The sequence below is a fragment of the Lepidochelys kempii genome, chromosome 17 (genome assembly GCF_965140285.1).
Source record: "Lepidochelys kempii isolate rLepKem1 chromosome 17, rLepKem1.hap1, whole genome shotgun sequence".
Lineage (NCBI taxonomy): Eukaryota > Metazoa > Chordata > Testudines > Cheloniidae > Lepidochelys > Lepidochelys kempii.
The window spans coordinates 11245567-11265165 of record NC_136396.1 but is presented as its reverse complement, the minus strand read 5'-3'; the positions used below and the strand labels follow the sequence as shown (position 1 = coordinate 11265165).

The window sequence follows — 19599 nt, the reverse complement described above, 5'->3', positions numbered from 1 at the left end:
AATTTTCAAAGGCTCTAAAGGCCAGATATTCAAAGGTATTTAGATGCAGCTAGGTGCCAAGTGTGACTTTCAAAAGCACTTAAGTACATTATGTGCCTAACTCCCATTGATTTATAACTGATAATTCCCATAGCCTAATCTTCCTTTGAAAATCCCTCTTTGCCCTGAAAATCTGACTCTTTTAGGACCAAAATAGCTTTGAAAATCTGGCCCTAAGTCACTTTTGAAAATGGGATTTAGGTGCTTTAGAAAATTTTACCCTTACGATCCTTTGTAAATCCTGGCCTGTTGAACTATGAGCTCTTCAAATGATTACATTAAAATACATTAATGTTGAAATATCCATAAACTTAGTTAATGCCGATGCCAGTACCAGCCATTAATCTAGTGCCCTGCTGATGTTATAATTGTGAATTGAAAGAGAGCCAAGAGATTATTATTGCTGTAGCTCACTGGATTATGCACATTTGAATATTCATCATTTGAATATTCAAATGTACATGAAGTGACCATATTAATAACAGCATTGTTAACAAGTCTTTGGAAATTACTATCAATTAAAAATTAAACTTTCCATGTATAGAGTGTGCTATTTTCCCCCTCTCCTAGTAAACTTACTGGCTCTTTATTTCATTATGGATCCCTTCCAAGATATAATGAAATACTTAGTGATTATAATGCCTGCTGAAGTTTCAACTCCACACAGTGATTTCCTTTCAATAAAATGTCACATCGCCTTAAAGTGGCTATTTTATTTGTATACACCTCCATTCTTGGCTTCATACTGATAGCATGTGGGCTTGCTCAAATGTTTAGCTGATGTGTCCACCCCACAACTGCTCAAGCATAGCATTTGAATAGCTAGTAAGTCAAATCTTTGGTGAGTGTAGGTAGCAAACCTTTGATACTTATTTATGTTAGGTACTTCTATGGTCCCCGTTACTGTAGTATTTGACCACCTTACAATCTTTAATGTATTTATCCTCACAGCACCCCTCTGTTTTCCCAATCTGTAAAATGGGGATCTGAGGCACTAAGTAGCTTGCTGAAGGTCACACAGGAAGACTACGGTGGAGCAGGGAAATAAACCAGTATCTCCCAACTACCAAGCTAGTACCTTACACATTAGGCCACCCTTTCTCAGTTCTCCAATCAGTCTCGCCCTCTCTTCACCTGCACCAGAGCTAATCTGCAACAAATCAATTGAAGTCAAGAGAGCTAGAACAGCATACAGCTGTCGTAAGTGAGAGGAGAATCAGAGCTATCATCTTAATAGCTTCTTCCACCGTCCAGACTTTAAGTCATGGGGCGTGTGAGCATTTATCAAAGCCAGCAAATCAGGTTTATTTCAGAGGGAACCTTGAAACTCATCAGAATTATATGGGGTGTAAAAATGTGCAGCATGAAAGCACAAATCACAGGGAATCTGGATGAAGTGAACATAATGTGAACCTGTTCAATGAAGGTCTCTTCCCCTCCCCTCAAATCTCGTCACATGATACAACAAACCTGTCAAGCCCGTGTACTGGATGTGCCCTTGCCTTGCTAAATTACCAGTCATCTACTGGGTGAGCAAAAGCAGGGTATGTACTGTCTTTACGATCAAAAAAGAGATCCTTTGAGTTGTTAAATACTAACCTCCCAGGTGACTCAGTTGGTTCTTACCAACAATCATCCTTTGGACAGAAGTACATTAAAGTATGTGGGAACCAATGTCAGGGAAGAATTATTAGCTGAAAAAAAATTGATTCATTCCTAAGTGTTTTGGTACATTCTCAGGTCAGTCACAAGTTTGAGTCAACCACAAGAGATGTAAGGAATAGCTTGGCTTTGTGTTTCTTGCTAGTTTAGGAGTTTCTGTTGGTCTGAAGTCCACAGTCTACGGACACAGTGCAGTCTGCTGAATCTCACTTAGGGCTGGTCTACACTACTGCGATAAATCGATCGAACTTACGCAACTTCAGTGACATGAAGAACGTAACTGAGGTCGACGTAGTTAGATCCACTTACTGCGGTGGCTACACTGCACTGTGTCGACAGGAGAGTGTCTCCCATCGACTTCCCTTATGCTTCTTGGGGAGGTGGAGTACACAAATCAATGGGGGAGTGCTCTCCCATCGATTTAGCGTGTCTTCTCCAGACCCACTAAATTGACACTCGCTGCATCGATTGCAGCAGTGCCAATCTACCGGTAAGTGTAGACATGCCCTTAGACTCCATGGTATTTAAACTGCGTAAACCCTTATGATCTTTGCCGCCCAAGCCAGTTAACTGTGAAGTTTTACTCTGTAAAGCCCTGAGTCCTGTTAGAATCTGGTTCTCCGTGAGCCTGAGAATTCCATCTGCAATACTTCGATCCATCTATTCTTCACCGTTAATCATAACTTCCTGTCTCAGTTTCAAAAAATGTCCACATTGGGCGCAGCCAGTAGGCATCTTTTTGTGACAAAAATTTCGGACAATATTATTTCTTTGGATTACATGCTCTTCATATTGTTGATTAATGTTGGTAATGTGACGTCTAGTTATTTGGAGTCCCTTTCCTCTAGGTCTTTATTGGTCAGGGAACATGCCAGAAGACCACAGCCTTTCCCAGTTCAACCTAAAGCTAGTGAAGTTTAGATGGGGTCATTAGTACCCATGTCATGTTGTTGTGGCAGCCTTTGCCACTATTTCCACATACTTAGGGAAGACTTGGCTCCCTGTCATTGGGTGTTGCAAACTCGCATTCACTTTTAAGGCGTCCTACTGGACTTGCTACAGATGACTACAATGAGCTCAACATATAATGGTACACATAATGGCTGTGCTCTTCTTTTATCCTGTAGTGACCTGGTACCAGTCACTCAAATCCTTCTGATTATTGTAATTCCCTGATAGGTCTTATGAGCAGGGCTTTCCTATCACTTTCAGTTTGTTCGGAATGAAGCAGCACGTTTGATCACATTACTCCTGCCCTACATCTGTTTAAGGCTGACTGTCTTTAATGCAGCTGACTGAATCCATCTTAACCTGTTCTTTTGTAGAGGCCTTGGCTATATTACAGTTAACTCCCACTGAAATCAGTGGGAGTCTTCCCATGTACTCTAATAGGTTTTTCAGGCCAGCTTTTCAAAGATATTTAGGCGCCAAAAGATGCAGATGGGAAACTAATGGGATTGTCAAAAGTGCCTCAGCAGGTTAGAGCCTAACTCCCTTTGAAACCAGTGGGGGTTAGGTGCCTAACTTGATATTCTATATGTTGATATTCTATATAAAATCATTGTGACTTTTTACTATGAATTTTCAGGCCGCATCCTGAGCCTTTGGCTGGGGATGCTCTAAAAATGAGGCTCGCGATTATGAAATTCTGGCTGCGTAATGTGTGGGGAGGGAGTACAGAGCCTTCATCCCACTGTGAAGCCTTCTTTAAGACTGGCTAGAATAGCAGCTCCACACACTAGAGAGAGTGCAAGGTTTCCTCAAGGTCACACAGTGCCCGAAAGTGGGGAAGAGAGTACAGCAAGACAAGGCTCCATTTCCCCTCCCTCCATGCCACACCAGCCTGTGGAACCAGACAGTCACATGGGGAGAGTATCCTGTACCCCTTAAAGGGGAGTAGCAGTTTGCACTCACTCCCACAATGCACCAGGGAGCTCAGAGAGGCAGAATGGTTTCCAGTACCCTCACTGTGGTGGTGCAGCTCTGCACTGATCCAAATGCCGGGCTGGGCCTTAAAGGTACAATCAAACCCAAGGAGACTAGTCTGTGTTTTACAAAAAGAGAAAATATAAGGCCTGATTCTGCTGTGTTAACTCATGCTTTGGTCATGCCTGTTTCCCCACTGAATTCAATGGGGCAGCACATGTATGTATTTCTCAGCATGAGTTAGGGTGGCACAATCAGGCTCACCATGAGGTGAATTTAGTTTATATCAATCTGATGACATTCCATTTAGACTATTATTAAACCGTGAGGTGAAAACACACAATCTTGTACCCTGTGCTTTGGCTTCTAATTCACAGCATTGCTGCAATGATGTACATTCCCCTTTCAGTTTGCTTTCATGTTGTTATGTTCCAGCAAACTCTTCTAATACCCAGGAAGAGTTCAATCAGTTCCAGGATTTTCTGTTCTTTCGTGATGATCCTGGGAGGAGAAAACCAATTTAATAATTTTCATCTCCACTTGCTTGAAGGAAGAATAAAATAAATCTGCGCTATACAGTCCAACCCCTGAGAAACCATTCACAGAAGGCTGCATTGGCAGCCGTATATTTGGACAGACATAGGAGAATCTACAGCTTTACATACATGAAGGAACATTCAATCATAGAGTTGGATTATGATTGGGGCACTGCTTGTAACCATTTCCTCATTTATGACCAGATTCTGACCTCCTTAATCATACATGAAGCATTTTTTATCTCTGTGAAGTTCCATTAAATTCAGTGAGACTACTTTTGGAGTAAGGTACTACTCAAACAAGTGAGGATTGCAGAATCCTAAATATTTTGGGCTGTTATACATATACTTAAAACAACGAGGAGTCCTTTATTTAGTCTCTAAGGTGCCATAAGGACTCCTCATTATTTTTACTGATACAGAATAACACGGTTTTAGAAGCCTCTGAAACCATACATATACTTAGTTTGTATAAAATGGTTTGTAAATGCTCAAGAGCTAATACAGAAATACATTCTTGGAAGGAGTCAGAATAACTCTCACATGCTTATGAACGGTATCAATCTTTGCCTGAAACAAAGTCCTACGTGACAGAAAATGGAAGTTGGGAAAAGCCCTTACCTTTGTTTTCACCTGTATGTTGCGTCACCTTAGATCCCGTTGCTTGCATGGGTTCTTGTTCATTAATGAACCTGTGAAACCATCTTCTTCTTAACTGTCTCAGTTCTGAGTTCCGGGATATTAGCCACCGTGGCCCGTACCTCTGATCTGATGTTGGGTCATGGAGCACATCCATGTCCACCAGAAGCTTAGAACTCAAACGAGGGTTTTGCATTGTTCTGGTATCTAGGATTCCGACTCCTATCACCATGTCTGAAACTGGTGAGACCTGAATATTCGAGGTCCCACGTGTGCCTTGTTGGATAACCAAGCGGGATCGCTGCAATAGGAGAAGGCTGCCAGCCATTAGGTAAGCTGCTGTGAGAAAGAAGAGCAGAAACTGGGTCCGCCGAAGAAATTTCTGTAGTCTGAAAAAAGGTTTGGCCATACCCTTACTGAAACTGGGCACTTCACGCCTTCAGAACGGCCCTGGAATCACTGTTTGAAATTGTATTAGTTCCTCCCATAAGTTCATCCCATCACTTTAATGTATCCTCCCCCATAAAATTGTCTTTTTCAGTAGCAACAGCAACTACAATGCATCATGCTTTATATCCATAGAACTGTGGGATTTCTGGGCAGCTGATCTGGTTCAGGTGAACTTATGAACAGTTCCATAACTGTGACCAGTTGCACTTTATAACATCACATTCCAAAAGGATAGGAAACCTGAAATATGAAGAAAAATAAAGTTGGCTCTGATCCCATTAGCAAACACTTACCATGTCGAGTTCTTTCCCCCTTATTTTATTTTAGCTAAACATATAAAGACAATAATCCTGGTACAATGACTGATTTAAAAAGGATCCAGTTACAGATTTCTAATTTTACATTTTTCTTTATTTTAAACTTGAAATGTATACGAAACACCTGCATGATTAGAATAGTCTCCTCAGGATGTTTGGAACAGTAAGTCCTTTTATTTCCTTTGGTAAATAGCTGACATCTCCGGTCTTTGTTACTGACTGGAACCAGGTAGTCACAATATAGACATCTTTATAGGAAGATATTATTGGATACTTTCTTTTCAGTGTTACAGTAGCTAAGCTACAAATCTAGATCAGAAGAAAACAGCAGTGTGGGTGTATGATGAAGAAAAACGAAATGGCATCAGCTCTCAAAGGATAAGAGAATAATTCTTAATCTCCATGAATCACAATAAAATGAGGCTTTATGCTGGAAAGATAGCTCCAGTATATATATATAGAGAGAGAGAGAAAGAGAGAGAGTGTGTATTTTTGTGCCTTGCAAACTTAAAAGAAAGCTAAAGTTTCCACTAATTTCAATCTAGTGTATGTTTCTATGTACCTTTTGTGTGAGTGGATGTGGATGGGAGTATGTATATATGTATAGGTTTTAATTTAATGGAATCTTATATTTTCTTTTAAAGTTTTCCAAATATTTCTAGACTATTTTGGGGCTTTGCCAGGCTGTTAGTTATGCTGATCTACACAGTGACGGGATTGTCCAAGCAAGAAAAAGCTCTTTTATGCTCTAGGTAACCTTTAACCTTCTGAAACAAATAAAAATGGGCATCTTGCCATATGTTGCCTGAGTTCCTGGTTAATTGCTCTTCTGTGGAACCATGAAAGCACTGAGAAAAGATGCAGTTTGTTCCAGAAAAGAAAATATTATGGCTCTTGTTTAACTTGCATTCAGAAACCCTCCAAACCAGCATCAGGACAAGGAAACTTGCTGTCCACTCATCTGCCATTCTTTTCATAGCATTCCTCCACACTTTGCAGTTCCTGATTAAATATCTGAGGATGCTTCTATATGCCTCTTGCTAAAACATATATGATCATGTAAAATTTCTCCTTCATTCTCTTTTTGCTTAGTTGTGTAATCTCTTTGCTTATTAACCACCAATCAATGAAAGGTAAACCTTTCTCATTCAAAATGATATTACAGTTCATCTGACCATCTATTATTTTTGTCCAATCCCCTTTTAGTCTATTTTTCCTAAATAGCAGATTGGGTTTAGGAAAAAAGGTCAATACATTCCAACTTTGCAGATTTGGTTGACTGGGTTTTTGATGACCTGATTTAGAGAGCTCTTAATTTAAAACCAAAGTATCCAATTCTTAATCCCACAGGGCTGAGTAGCATCTGAGACATGGGGTAAGATTTTGCTGTGTTCATATCTGCCATTCCATTTTCTTCAAACGTCAAACTTCACAAGCAGTTCTCATTTTCTCACCAATAATAACTGTGGAACTTTGCAGCTCACATCCATAATTCAGCTGACAAACTTTTGAGAGATTCAATGTGTTCCAAAAGACACATCATATTTGATAAACTATTTAAGGCCAGATCCTCAACTGGTGCAAATCAGCATGGCTCCATTCAGTAATGCTGATTGAGACCAGCTGAAGATTTGACCCTTAATATTAAGTTATTTAACATCTTTGATCAAAATCTTTGAGTGCTCAAATGACAATGGGATTATGTAAATACTGAGATTAATAGAAGATTATTTATAATAATTACATAGTGCAGATTATTACTCTTATAATTATGCTGAAATTAGACAAATGTTTCTGACCGGGAGAGGAGTGATATTCTGGACCAGCTTTCCCAAGGGAATGGGGGGCCCACCTGTGACAGCTATTAGCAAATATCTCCAACAGCTGGAGATGGGACACTAGATGGAGAAGGCATTGAGTTATTACAGAGAATTTTTTCTCTGGTGTCTGGCTGGTGGGACTTGCCCACACACACAGTGTTTAACTGATCACCATATTTCGGCTTGGGATGGAATTTTCCTTTGGGTCAGATTGGCAGAGACCCTGGGGGCTTTTTCACCTTTCTCTGCAGGATGGGGTCTTGGTCATTGCCTGGTTTGAACTAGAGAAAATGATGGATTCTCTGAAAACCTGAAGTCTTTAAATCAAGATTTGAGGACTTCAGTAACTCAGACAGAGGTTATGGGCCCATTACAGGAGTAGGTGGTGTGTGTAGGAGGCCCGATTAGATAATCATGATGGTTCCTTCTGCCTTGGCAAATCACATCAGCCCAGATTCACAAAAGTCTGAGTCTATTCATAAAAAGGCTTGTCAGAATTAATATTTTTAATAATTTTGATAGATAATATCAATGTTTCTTTAAGAATTTTTGTTAATTTAAATTTTCACAGTTGTGCAAAATTGTTTTGTAAGCATTTTTTCCTATTTTCATTGATTTAAATGTTCACAGTTGCAGGAAATTGTGAGGGGTGAGACAATTGGGGGGGTCAGATAATTTTTTAATAGATGTTGAGATTCAAAAAGTTAAAGCTTTATAACTATTAAAATACAAAGTGTCAACATCACATGTCAAATTATACCAAGTACATATCCTTAAATTAAACTCTAAGATCTCAACCCACTTTTTTTTATTTTGCCCATCTATAAATTTTTATTATTATTGATGGAAATATTTTTCATCTCCGTGTGTGTATGCAGCAAAATTGACATTTACCAACATTTACCAATAAATCTAATCCTTCCAAGCCTATTCATAATGTAGATTTTTATAACTGCAATTATTAACATGCTATAGCATTCAATACTATGATTTCTTTATTAAGGCAATGATTATTGCAATCATATATAGTCAAATGTTTTTATGATATTTTTTCTTAGCAACTGAGACATGAATATATAGATTTTTTTCATATATTCACAATACTTTTGCCCATTTTTTTAATTAAAGGTTTTCTTTGATATTTGAAAAAAGTTCCAGTAATCATTAGGAAAAATGGTTCAAACCAAGGTCCTGGAAAATGTTCAAGGAACATGAATAAAATGCATTGCTGGGTGGAAAAGAAATAAAACACACATCTCTGACAAGCACAATACTTAGTTTACAATAGGTGGTAGTTCTCTACCACTTTTCATTCAAAGATTTCAAAGTGCTTTACAAGGGACCAATTTTACAGATGGGGAAACTGAGGCACAAAGCGGGCTGGTCCAGGTCTCAAGAGATAATTAGGGGCTTACATACCTTTTGTGGATCTGGGCTGATATGATTTGCCAAGGCCACAGGGCAGTGGCAGAACCTGGAGCAGAATCCAGGTCTCCCAGTTCCCCATTCAATGCCCTATCTACCTACACATGGATATTCACACTTTTGTTTATGGGGCAGAGGGAAAAAAACACCTATTTCCAACCTCAGAGGCTTTATCCATTATATGGATGTCAAGGGGGACAGAACTTGCAGAGATTAGTGCTAAATACCAATGACTCCGAAAGGTTAGGGTATTACTGGTAATAAGTTGAGGGGAAGTCATATTTAACAGGATAGTGCTACCAGTGTCTTATCTCTACCCTTAGCAGGGGAACTGTAAACACCTGCATTTCTTTGTGTCAGCTAATCACAGAAAAGTCTCCTTCTGGCAGCGTACGCCTCTTTTTTTTTTCCCCAGCCTTCCCCCCCTGCAATGGTGTAATGGTGGCATTGAAATAATGCAACACCCTATGAGCTACATCATGGCTCTGAGATCCACTGGAAAATGGCGGTGGCTAGAAGCAGCTGTAGAAGCTGAGTGCAAATGGATGGAGGCATTGTGCCCAAACACTGTATAATGCGCCTTGTTCTGCTCTCACTTAAAATCATTTTACACTGCTCTATTTCCACATACTTCAATGGAGTCACTCCATATTTAGGTAAGCTGTGTAAAACAGTGGGAGAGGATCCAAGTCCAATGTATCTAGGAGCACCGAGGGTGGTTCACTCAACAGCGATACCTGCTACACCTGCCTCGAAAAGGTGTCATGTTTGCTCCTTAGTGATGCCCATCAGGTGTCTGGGGAGAAGGGTCTGGCCAGACTCAACCCCTTTGGGCTATGCAGTGCCGCTGGTAGTGCTAGCAGGCCTTGCTCTTCCACTCGGAGCACAAAGAGCCACATTATGATTGCCTCTTGTGTCAGGGCACTGTTGGAAAGGGACTACCAGCACCCTCTCTTTCCACCCACCAGTATGGAAAGCCATGAATTAGCCTTATGTTTGCCACCTGTTTATTGAGCATGCAAAGAACGCACAAGACATCTAACATATGCAGAAGAACAACTTCAATCTAAAAGACGCTCAGCACAGCTCCCACTGAGTTGACTAAGAGGGAAGCTTTTTATTGTTGTTATTTATTTACTGCAGATGGATTTCCCAAGAGTTTCACAAACATTTAACCTACAGACCAGATTTGGTGCGTGGACTAGAGATAAATGGGAGGGGTGAGCGCTGACGGGGAGCTCAGCTATATTGATTACATCCACTCTCGTGTACAACTCCAACTCTGTCGATTCCATCGTGAGCCTGTCAATGTATTATATTTTCCAGAAAGCCTCAGCTCAAGTCTGGTGATTACAGGAGAATCTCAGCTTTCATTTAAAAAAAAAAAAAAAGGCAATTTCTAGCCCTCACAGCTGTAGAGAAAATCTTGGAAACGTGATGCAAGTATGATCTAAAGGCTTAGAAACCAGAAGATGAATCAAATGGACCCCAAATGCATCACTCTCATGATTTTAAAGCTAATCTCATTATATGTTTTGGAGGAATGACACAATTTTTGAAAGTTTGGGGTTGACAGCACTGCTGTGTCCAGCCATCAGTTGACATGCACAACAGTATGAATGCTATGCTCCTCTGTTTTTCACAGAAGAGGAGCAGAGGGGTGAAAAGAGGTACAATAATAAATCCTTATTCCATGCAAAATAATTTAACATTAAATCCTATCTTCCTGAATCGGGCTGGATTAATAAAAAATGGGAGACTCGCAGACTCTCTGTTTTAGCTTCCTTTCCCCTATTCATAGGTCCAAATAAAGAACGAACCCTGTCCATTTGTTTAAAAAGTTTCAAATGTCAGAAGTGAATTTTAGCACAGGCAGTGTGATGTGTGTAAATTAGCCCCAAATCCAGTGTCCCTTAATAGAGCTGTCAGAAAAGTACATTGTAGGCAAATTGCAAAAATACTCCACTGGAGCAATACTGCAAATGTACAGCTCACAAAAAGTAAGTGTTTCTGTTAGTGGGAAAGCAGCAGAGTGCCACTAGCAAGCATTGCCACTGACATATAAAAATGCCATTTAATTTTTCCGTGAACTGTGTATTTCAGTATTTCCCGAGTAAGTCTAGAAAAACATCACTTTTGACAATTATATTAAAAAAATAAGGAATAAGAAAGACATGGTGAGATCTGCTAATCGGAAATTTGTCTTGTGTATATAAATGTTCACTTTAAACTACTGGAATCAATATGAAAAAGGCATTCCTTAGTAGCAGAAGAGTCTTTTACCCCTGTTTTCATATGACAGGGGACTTATCTTTTTAGATGTCTATTAGCCCCAGATTAATTGACAACACAGATTGGTTGAACAGATTTGGGATTCCTGTTTAGGAATGCTACAAGTCCCATGGCAGTCAGAAAAGGAAATCAGACTGTTAGAGTGTATAATTAATCGGATAGAGGATAATGTTGAAAATATGTGATTATGTACTTGGACTACACCCACACCTGCAATATCAGGATCTGTTCTAATCACACCATCTCAAAAAACTTACAGTAGAAACAGAAGGGAGGTTGAGATGGGCAATGAAAATGATTGAAGAGATGGAGATGCTTCCTAATGAAGAGAGAAATAACAGGACTGGGATTGTTCAGGGTAGAAAGAAAACATAATAAAGGCATAAAACAATGAATGGCATGGAGAAGGTAAATTGGGTGCTCTTATTTCTCATAATACAAAAACAAAGGGGCACTCAATGACAATGAAGTACAATGTAATCTAGAAGAGTAAATGCCAGTGTACACAAACGATAACTAACCTGTGAAACTCATTGCCACAAGATATCATTGAAGGCAGGATTAGTAGGATTGAAAAAAGGAATAAACATTTTTGTGGCAAATGAGACATCCACCATGACATTAGTCAAGATATATGAAGGGATATAAACTCCCATAATTCCTGTGCGTTAATGCTTGGTTTCGGACCTGATTTAGGAAGAAATTCCCTCTATGGATCGTCTTCCATAATTCCATGATCTTCCAGTATACGGTATCTTGTATTTCTCTGAGGTGTCTTATTTTGGCCAGTGTCAGACGTATTTTTGGACAAAGGAACCTTAGGTCTGATCAAGTGTGAAAATTCCTCTGTTCCTAATATATAAAAAAGCACAGCCTTTCTTACTGTATTAGCAATGGGTGAACCTCCAAATATTCATAGGCCAGATTCAGATCAGATAAGTGCTGAAATGTCTGAACACTTATGGCATCTGTAGCCTATTCTAACTGCTTATGTCTGCAGAATTTTGTGTAGAATTTTCACAAGAACAATTAGTTTTTCTTCTTGCTTCTGGCCACAGTGGAATTACCATGAGAACCTTACAACACTACATTTCCTAGCAAGATACCAGAAGTGAGAAAATATCTGAACATTCAGAACCTCAAAATAGATATGGTTCAAATTTGGTTCCTAAACTAGCTAAAGTCACGTTTCTTTCCACCAGGCCTGAAAATAGCCACTCAAGAAGGAGATGGCTCAAAATCATACCAGATATGTTAATTTGTTAGCGGTCAAATCCTCCCACTCAACTCTAGTCTGGGGTGGCACAAGAGGGCTTGTGGGGATGGTTGGGAAAGAATCCACCCCCGAACACGTTCATTAATTATTTTACAATAATGCATAAATGCCCCATATTACTAGGTGCTATACATGCCTGTAATAAAAAAACCCTGACCCAAAGACCTTACAATCCACAAAGCACTGGCATCAGCAGTACAGTGGTGGTTGTTGCAACCCAAAGGTTACATTAACCCTGGCAGCTGGTGTTACACCTCTACTTTGCGACAAGTGGATCACCCAGACCTCCAGCTCCTGCAGACCACCTCATCTCATCATTCTACTTGGCTCTGTAGCAGTCTAGAGGCGTGGTCCCCAGCCCAGTCACCGGAAATCCTGTACCCTTCCATGTAGTTCCCCTCGGTGTAATTCTAAGTCCCCCATAGCCATGGCACAAGGGGGCAAGATTTGCTTCTGGGGCTGTCATGCCAAAAAGTATAACATACTAGAGTTGGTGTGACTTGCAGAGATGCGTGAGTGAGACTGTCTCTGCCTTGGCGCAGTTACAACCTATAGACCAGAATTTTAATGGGTGTAAATCAATGTAGATCCGTTCACTGTAATGAGGATCTGGCCCTATTAATCTAATTCCCTCCTGATGGTAGTGGTAGGCCTCTGTCTTGTAAAGTGTCCTGTAGTGCTCTATAAATGTTTAATAGCAATGACATGAGTAACAGATATTTTTAACACCCACACATCATTAACATGTGCACAGTGAGGTGTGTTTGGTTTTTTTTTGAAGGATTTATATGTTCTGCTTCTCCTGAATAGCTTTGAAAATTTGCTTGTAGTTAGTGTCTCCACAACACTAAGTTACACATAGTGTCAAGAAATGTGAGAGCACATTTAATCCCCACCGTCTCTAAAACATTCAGCGCTTAGCATCCCATTGTGCCTTGACAGTGCTAAAAATCAGACCTGAGGCATTTACAGTTCTGATTTTCTTTCATGCCATAAAGAATTGGATACAAGGAAAAGCAGCCTGATAATATGCTCCTAAAATGACAGCAGTTGACAGGCACTAGTCACTTTTCCGATTGACCACAAAACAAAAAAATCACGAGGCATGCATTAGTACCATTAAAAAAAAAAAGACACTGGAGATTCTATCCTCCCAGCCAAGGGGTAACCACAGAAACCTTTGGGGAATACTACTCACTTTTTTCAGGCTTCAGAGATGACAACCTGAAGAAGAGGCATCGTTGACTGACAGGTGAATTTTGTTCCCTTTTCAGGGCTGTTACTAAGTTATGTTGCGCACCTCAGAGTTGGGTCAATACCACAATGTAGTTACAGAACAGCAGGATTTTACAAATGCAGAGTTCTTGGCATGAAGGTGAGGTTCTATTTTGTATCCTAAACTAAATGAAATGGGATGCCTGAGCAACATTATTTTTAGAAAAAAAACCCTGTCTGTCTCCCACATTTCTCCTCTCCTTTGTCAGCTCTCTTTGAAGACAAATGTAGTCAGCTTGGAAATGATTTCAAGACCTAACAAAAATAGATTTTGGCTTGCAGCCTGTCTTTTGGATATAGATGGTCATTTTCTTGAGGCTTTATGGTTGGGGGGGGAGTGTAAGGATTAATATAATGAAATGTAGGCTCAATCAGAGCACAGAAGGCTGAAAACAAACTAGTGAGAAAGGGAAAAGTCACAAAGTTGATCCAGCCTCATGCCTGAAGTTAAGCTTTAATTTGTGGCTTGTGTCGAGTGTAAAGCTCTAAATGATTGAACTACTCTGCAGAACATCTGTCATCACCACTACTGCAAAAGTGAATACCAAGCTTGCCCCATAGTTTCCAATATGGGTGGGGGTTTTTGTTTGAGTTGTCAGAAATCAAATGAAGGACGCACAAAGGTGATGTTTCCAACCACTCCACCCTCCCAATTTGGGGCAATGAGAATATTCCATGTTCTCCCACCAGACAAATCTTATCGTTTTTGCCTAGGATCAGAAATATACTGTTGGTGATGGATTTCATGTTAAAGTGGAAAATCACAACATCATAAAGAGAGCTTACAAGAAAAATCTTGCTGCTACAGAGCCTGATGCAAAGTCCACTGGCTCCCATTGACTTTGATGGACTTTTGATCAGGCCTCTGAAGAAGGCACTCGCATGGCTGTCCCAGCTGTTGCACAATGTTCTCTGGTGGTTGATGCAAATGCAAGAAAAACAGGTGGCTTCTCCAGCACGCTTTCCTCTCTTCTTCTTTTTTTATTTAACAAAAACAAAGCTTTTCTAAGAAGAGTTATCGAAATAGCTCATTTACTTGAAACAACCTAAGAGACAGGTCTGTGGGAGATAAGCTGATAATTGACTTTTCCGGCAGTTACAATATTACGTTCAGATATGACTCATCTAGAATCCAGTAGATTGGCTTTCAGAGTGCCTTTTGGTTTAGATCGATGGGAGGAGGCACTCTAGGTTATTCTTAAAGCAGAATTAGAATTCTTGCTGAAGCATTTTGGTCAAGCCTGCAGTATACCTGGCAGCAGGGCACACTTATGACAAAGGTTAAGGACCCTGGAGGTCTGACCTCAGGCAAAGTGATGATGCCCAGTAAGGATCTGGTGCTACACCACTGAAGATCGTGAAAATTTTTCAATTCACTTCAATGGGAGCAAGATTGTGGTTTAGCTCATTCATGATAAGCTCTGTGGTTGGCTCAGTTCTAGGCACAAGTCAAAGTTTATACACTGAGAAAATAACAAAGTCAAGTCTCAGAGAGGCTTTTACTTGTTCAGATGGAGGGAGGGAGGGGAGATACAGGGAGGAATATAAAATGCCTCCGCTTCAGAATTAAAATTCAGGGCTTTAACTATCCGGTCGGTCAAATTTGGGTACAACTCCCTCTGAAATCAATGGGAGCTATAGGTTTACAATTCATGGAGCAATCATGCCTCAGAAGCTCAGAAAGCTGGATATCCCATAAACCTAAATAAACACAAAGGAAGGATTGTGATACAGGGACAAATGGACTTCTCTTCATCAGCTAACATAGGGCTAGATCCTTAGCTGGTAAAAACCAGTATAGCTACATAGGGCTAAATCCTACAGTTCCTGTTCACACCTAAAGTCAAAGGGACTTTTGCCTGTATTAAGACTGTAGCTCTTAGACTCATTAACATTCCCAGAAATGCACTTTAGTTAACCTCAGTGAACACAGTGCTCATGAGACAGAATAATAGCCTTGGTTTGAGCCTGGTATATTGCAAACAAGTGCCATGAAAGCTATCACACACAGCCCTACCAATGCACCTCAGCCGCTTCTATGTTAGTCTGGTTGCATTGTTCATTGGTTTTCTCAGCCATGTCCTCCCTTTTGCATAGCAGAAAAGCAAAATCATATTTACTTGTGGCTCAAGCAATGATCTCAATTTAAAAATATTTGGCTAACAACTGTGAATTGGTAGCAGTTGACTATTCCTACAGCCTCCTGGGACCACACTCTGTCAAACACTGTATAGAGTTGACAGTTACTAAATATTTTCATTTATTTTTACTTTAGTAATGATGTATTTTAAACAATTATATTTAAGATCAAATTAAGGTTGCATTTTTTCCAAACCCACCTCTGGTTGCATGAGTTAGACAAAAACAAAATGTTGCTTTAAATATTTTTAAAAATATGATATTTTTAACTCTAACATCCCCTTTCCATAGAAATTAGTGTATCCTATGAGTATTACCTGTAAGAAACTAATGATAATAAGAAACTCTCAATGAATTCCCATTGCAAGCTTTTGAGCGGGAAATCATTTGTTTTTTTTTAAAGTTGATTTTTTTTTTCAGAGAGGCTTTGATGTAAATGTAGAGAGCCAGATCCTCAGCTGATGTAAAATGGCATAGATCCACTGATCTATGCCAGTTTATCTCAGATAAGGATCTGGCCCTCACACTTTGACATTGAGGTGCTAAGCACCCATAAGTCTAGTTGAAATCAATGGAAGATGCAGGTGCAACACATCAGTGTGGGGTTCACTTCATCTTCTTTGTTTAACTGTAATTATTTCTTTCCCCTTTTGTAAAAGGGCCCTCCTACCCAACTCATTAGTAAAGTTTAATCCCTGAGTAACGCTGCCACATTGATACTTTAAAGGGTGACAGATGCAGACGCAAGTCTTGTGAGTAATGGATCTCAAATGAATTATTATACTTTAAACACAATATAAAGTCAGTCAGCAAACTGGAAGTGGGATGGGAGCAACACAATTTCTCCACACAGCCAAGGGCAAATGCTGCAGCTGGCGAAGAATGCCTAACTGAGTTTACTTTTTTCCCCCTATTATTTTTGAAGTGAAGAGGCTGTATAATTTAATCTGCCCACCAAGTTTATCTTAACACAGGTATCATGTTAAAGTTTTTAAATAATTCTGAACGCTGATCTAAGCAAAGCAGAAAAAATTTATGCAGAGATATCAGGCAGCAAAAATGTACAAAATCCCTAAACTGTCATGTCAATGTTAAAATATATGTGTTTACACACTACATGCTGTATGGAGGTGTTAGTATATAGTATACAACATAAGCAGTGTTACAATTGGTACTAAATTCATTTACTTAAAAGTAAATGGTGATGTTACCAAATAGCAACAGAGCTACAACCCAATTGAGTTGTGAAGTCAGCATTTAACTTGTGCAAATCCGATCATAACAGCTCTCTAATTGGGTAGTGCATTTATACAAGGATAATTTGTTATCATAAGTAAATGTCAGTCAAGAGGATCATTTACAGACCATCGCCCTGCCCTGTAGGAAGGCATGGCGAGAGATCACACCAAAGGTAACAATAAGTTAAAGATCGTTGAGCTTGAGATAGAGTAGTGACTTGGCAAGTGTTAAAATGACAGGTTTGTAACATTCAATGTGCTGGAGTGATATGTAGGGTTTATGAAAAACAACACTCAACACCTTTTATAGGTCAGTGATCCAATAACTTGATTATTAGGGAGAATGAACCCACACCACTGTGGAATAAACGCAGACATGCATATACATGATGCGCTGTGTATACAGAGTATTGTGTACCATAAAGACACATAGAGTGCATGAAACCTGTCACATACCTTCAAAAACAACAACGGAAAGAGACATCTACAAAAAGTCATCTGGAGGCTGGAAAGTCTTTTAGTACAAGGTAAATCACATTAGTGTAACGTACCTCTCTTTGATGTAGAAACTCAAAATAAGACACAGCAAATGATGTGCAATTTCTGAAAAACAATATGGTTGTGTTGCTACAAGCAGAAGTTTTCCAAGAGACTGTTGGAGAAAATGCACGATGAATGGATTTGCACATCCCACAGAAGCTAAACATGAGAGCAGTTTCTGTGTGCAATAAAATACATTGAACTGACAATACCCTAAACAGCCAAAGTGTCGTAAGAGTCGCATACCAAAAATTATTAGATTCTATTTATACGGTATAGTGGGGCTTCTGAAACTGCTTAAAGAAACAATGCTTCCTAATTTGCCTTGCCATGCTATAAAACACACACACATACGATCCATTCCTACTTTTTAAGTATAATATTTCCTAGCTGCTCTGGGAAGGGCATCTCAGCAGCAAACTGCAATCTTCACAAACAATGCAGCCAAGCCCTGCATGCTTGAGATGGCATGGATAAATGTAATAAATCAAACAGCCATTTGGGTCTGTAAGGTATGTTAATGCCCCAATGTCTGCAAAAAGTTGTCTGGTTATTATTTGTGTGATGGCCAGCATATGAATGGCTTCCAGAAGAAGATAATTCAACTATATAAGAAAAAGAAGAAGAAAAACTCACCTTTCTTTTATGGTCAAGGAACTCCTATTATTGTGAGGCAGAGTCTTAGACAATCCAGTGAAATATTAGAAAAAGCTGTAATGCATATCTGAAAACCTGATAAATCCTTCTCTCTTTGCCCTTCCCCACTAATCCTTCTTCTGCCTCCCAGATTTCAGTACACAGAGCTGTAATCCTCCTGAGTACCCCCTCAGTGCTCTGCCTGTATCTAAGCTCTGCACTTCAATACCTCCAGCTGTTTATATCAGTAACTAACCAAGCAGCAAGAGATCATATCCTGTCTGCACATGCTCACTGTTCACCAGCCTTTGCTGCTGCCAAGCTGGGAGATCTCCAGGGTCCTAGTGACTCAGACCAGTGTTCAGGAGCTAGGATTTGAAAATACCAGAGATGTTTGTTTTTAGAGTGTTGTATTTGGTGTGGGGGGTTGGGGAGGGCAGAACAGGGAGAAATAACCCATGCTCTTGTGCACGTAAAATTGAAGGGAAGTAATGACACGCACAGTATGTTTTACTGTGTCAAAATAAGCAGCCATGATCTGTGTGCTTTGCTTTCCCTTTTCAAGTGAGCTGTAAAAGTTCCCCTCCTTCACATTTGTTTTATAGAAATCTATAGACTTCGTTCACAGCTATAGACTTCTACCTGTAGACCTGTCCAGGAAGGCAAATAAATCTAATCATCCGCAACACAGAAGATCTAATACTATCATCTGAAGGGAGGCTTTTTTATGCCTCTTTTCCACTAGGATCAGATCTGTTTTGGTGCCACTTTTTCCTAGATGCATTCCCAACAGGTGAGAGAGAAATACAGGCACATGGTTCTGCAGAAATTTTTCCAACACAGGCTCAGAGATTTCAGACAGCATCTTGTTATTCAAGGCACAGGTGGATGGAAGTAAATTATTTATAAATGTGAGAGCTGAAAGACAGTTCACTGGCTGTCCATAAGATTGACTGATCGGCAATATCATCTTCACTGTGTATTTGGTGCCCCTTGTCCTGTTTGTTCAAATGGTATTAAAACAACAGAGATGAACAACAGAAATGGTATTAAAACAGTGTTCAATGAGAGATTGGGAGTGAGCTCCAAATTCAGCTCTGCACCTGGATTTGGACCACTCCCGAATTCAAGCATGTTTGGATCAGACCATTATAGCTGTGGACGTTACATGCAAAACTCAGATCCAATTTTGGATCTGGATTTCAAATAATTAGGGTGATTAGATGTCCCGTTTTTAAAGGGACAGTCCTGTTTGTTGGGACTTGTTCTTATATAGATGCCTATTACCCCCCCCATCCCATTTTTCCACTATTGCTGTCTGGTCATCCTACAAGTGACCCATATCGCCTCTTATCCTCAACGCTCAAATGTTCAGATTTCTAATACAGG

General features: G+C 39.8%; 1 protein-coding gene across 2 annotated transcripts in view; it reads right to left on the bottom strand.

Annotated features, from left to right (window-relative positions):
- The window catches only part of WSCD1 (WSC domain containing 1), a 57288-nt gene extending 38818 nt beyond the window's left edge, over positions 1-18470 (bottom strand). The window contains exons 1-2 of one of the 2 annotated variants that reach the window (XM_073315249.2): positions 18211-18470; positions 4785-5492 (exon numbers count right to left, since the gene is read on the bottom strand). In XM_073315249.2, coding sequence (XP_073171350.1) covers positions 4785-5211 — 427 coding nt within the window. In that variant the 5' untranslated portion in view covers positions 5212-5492; positions 18211-18470. Of the gene's footprint in view, positions 1-3978; positions 4129-4784; positions 5493-18210 lie in introns of those variants that run through there. The other variant, XM_073315250.2, reaches the window with a different exon arrangement.
- Between the last annotated feature and the right edge of the window lie 1129 nt (positions 18471-19599).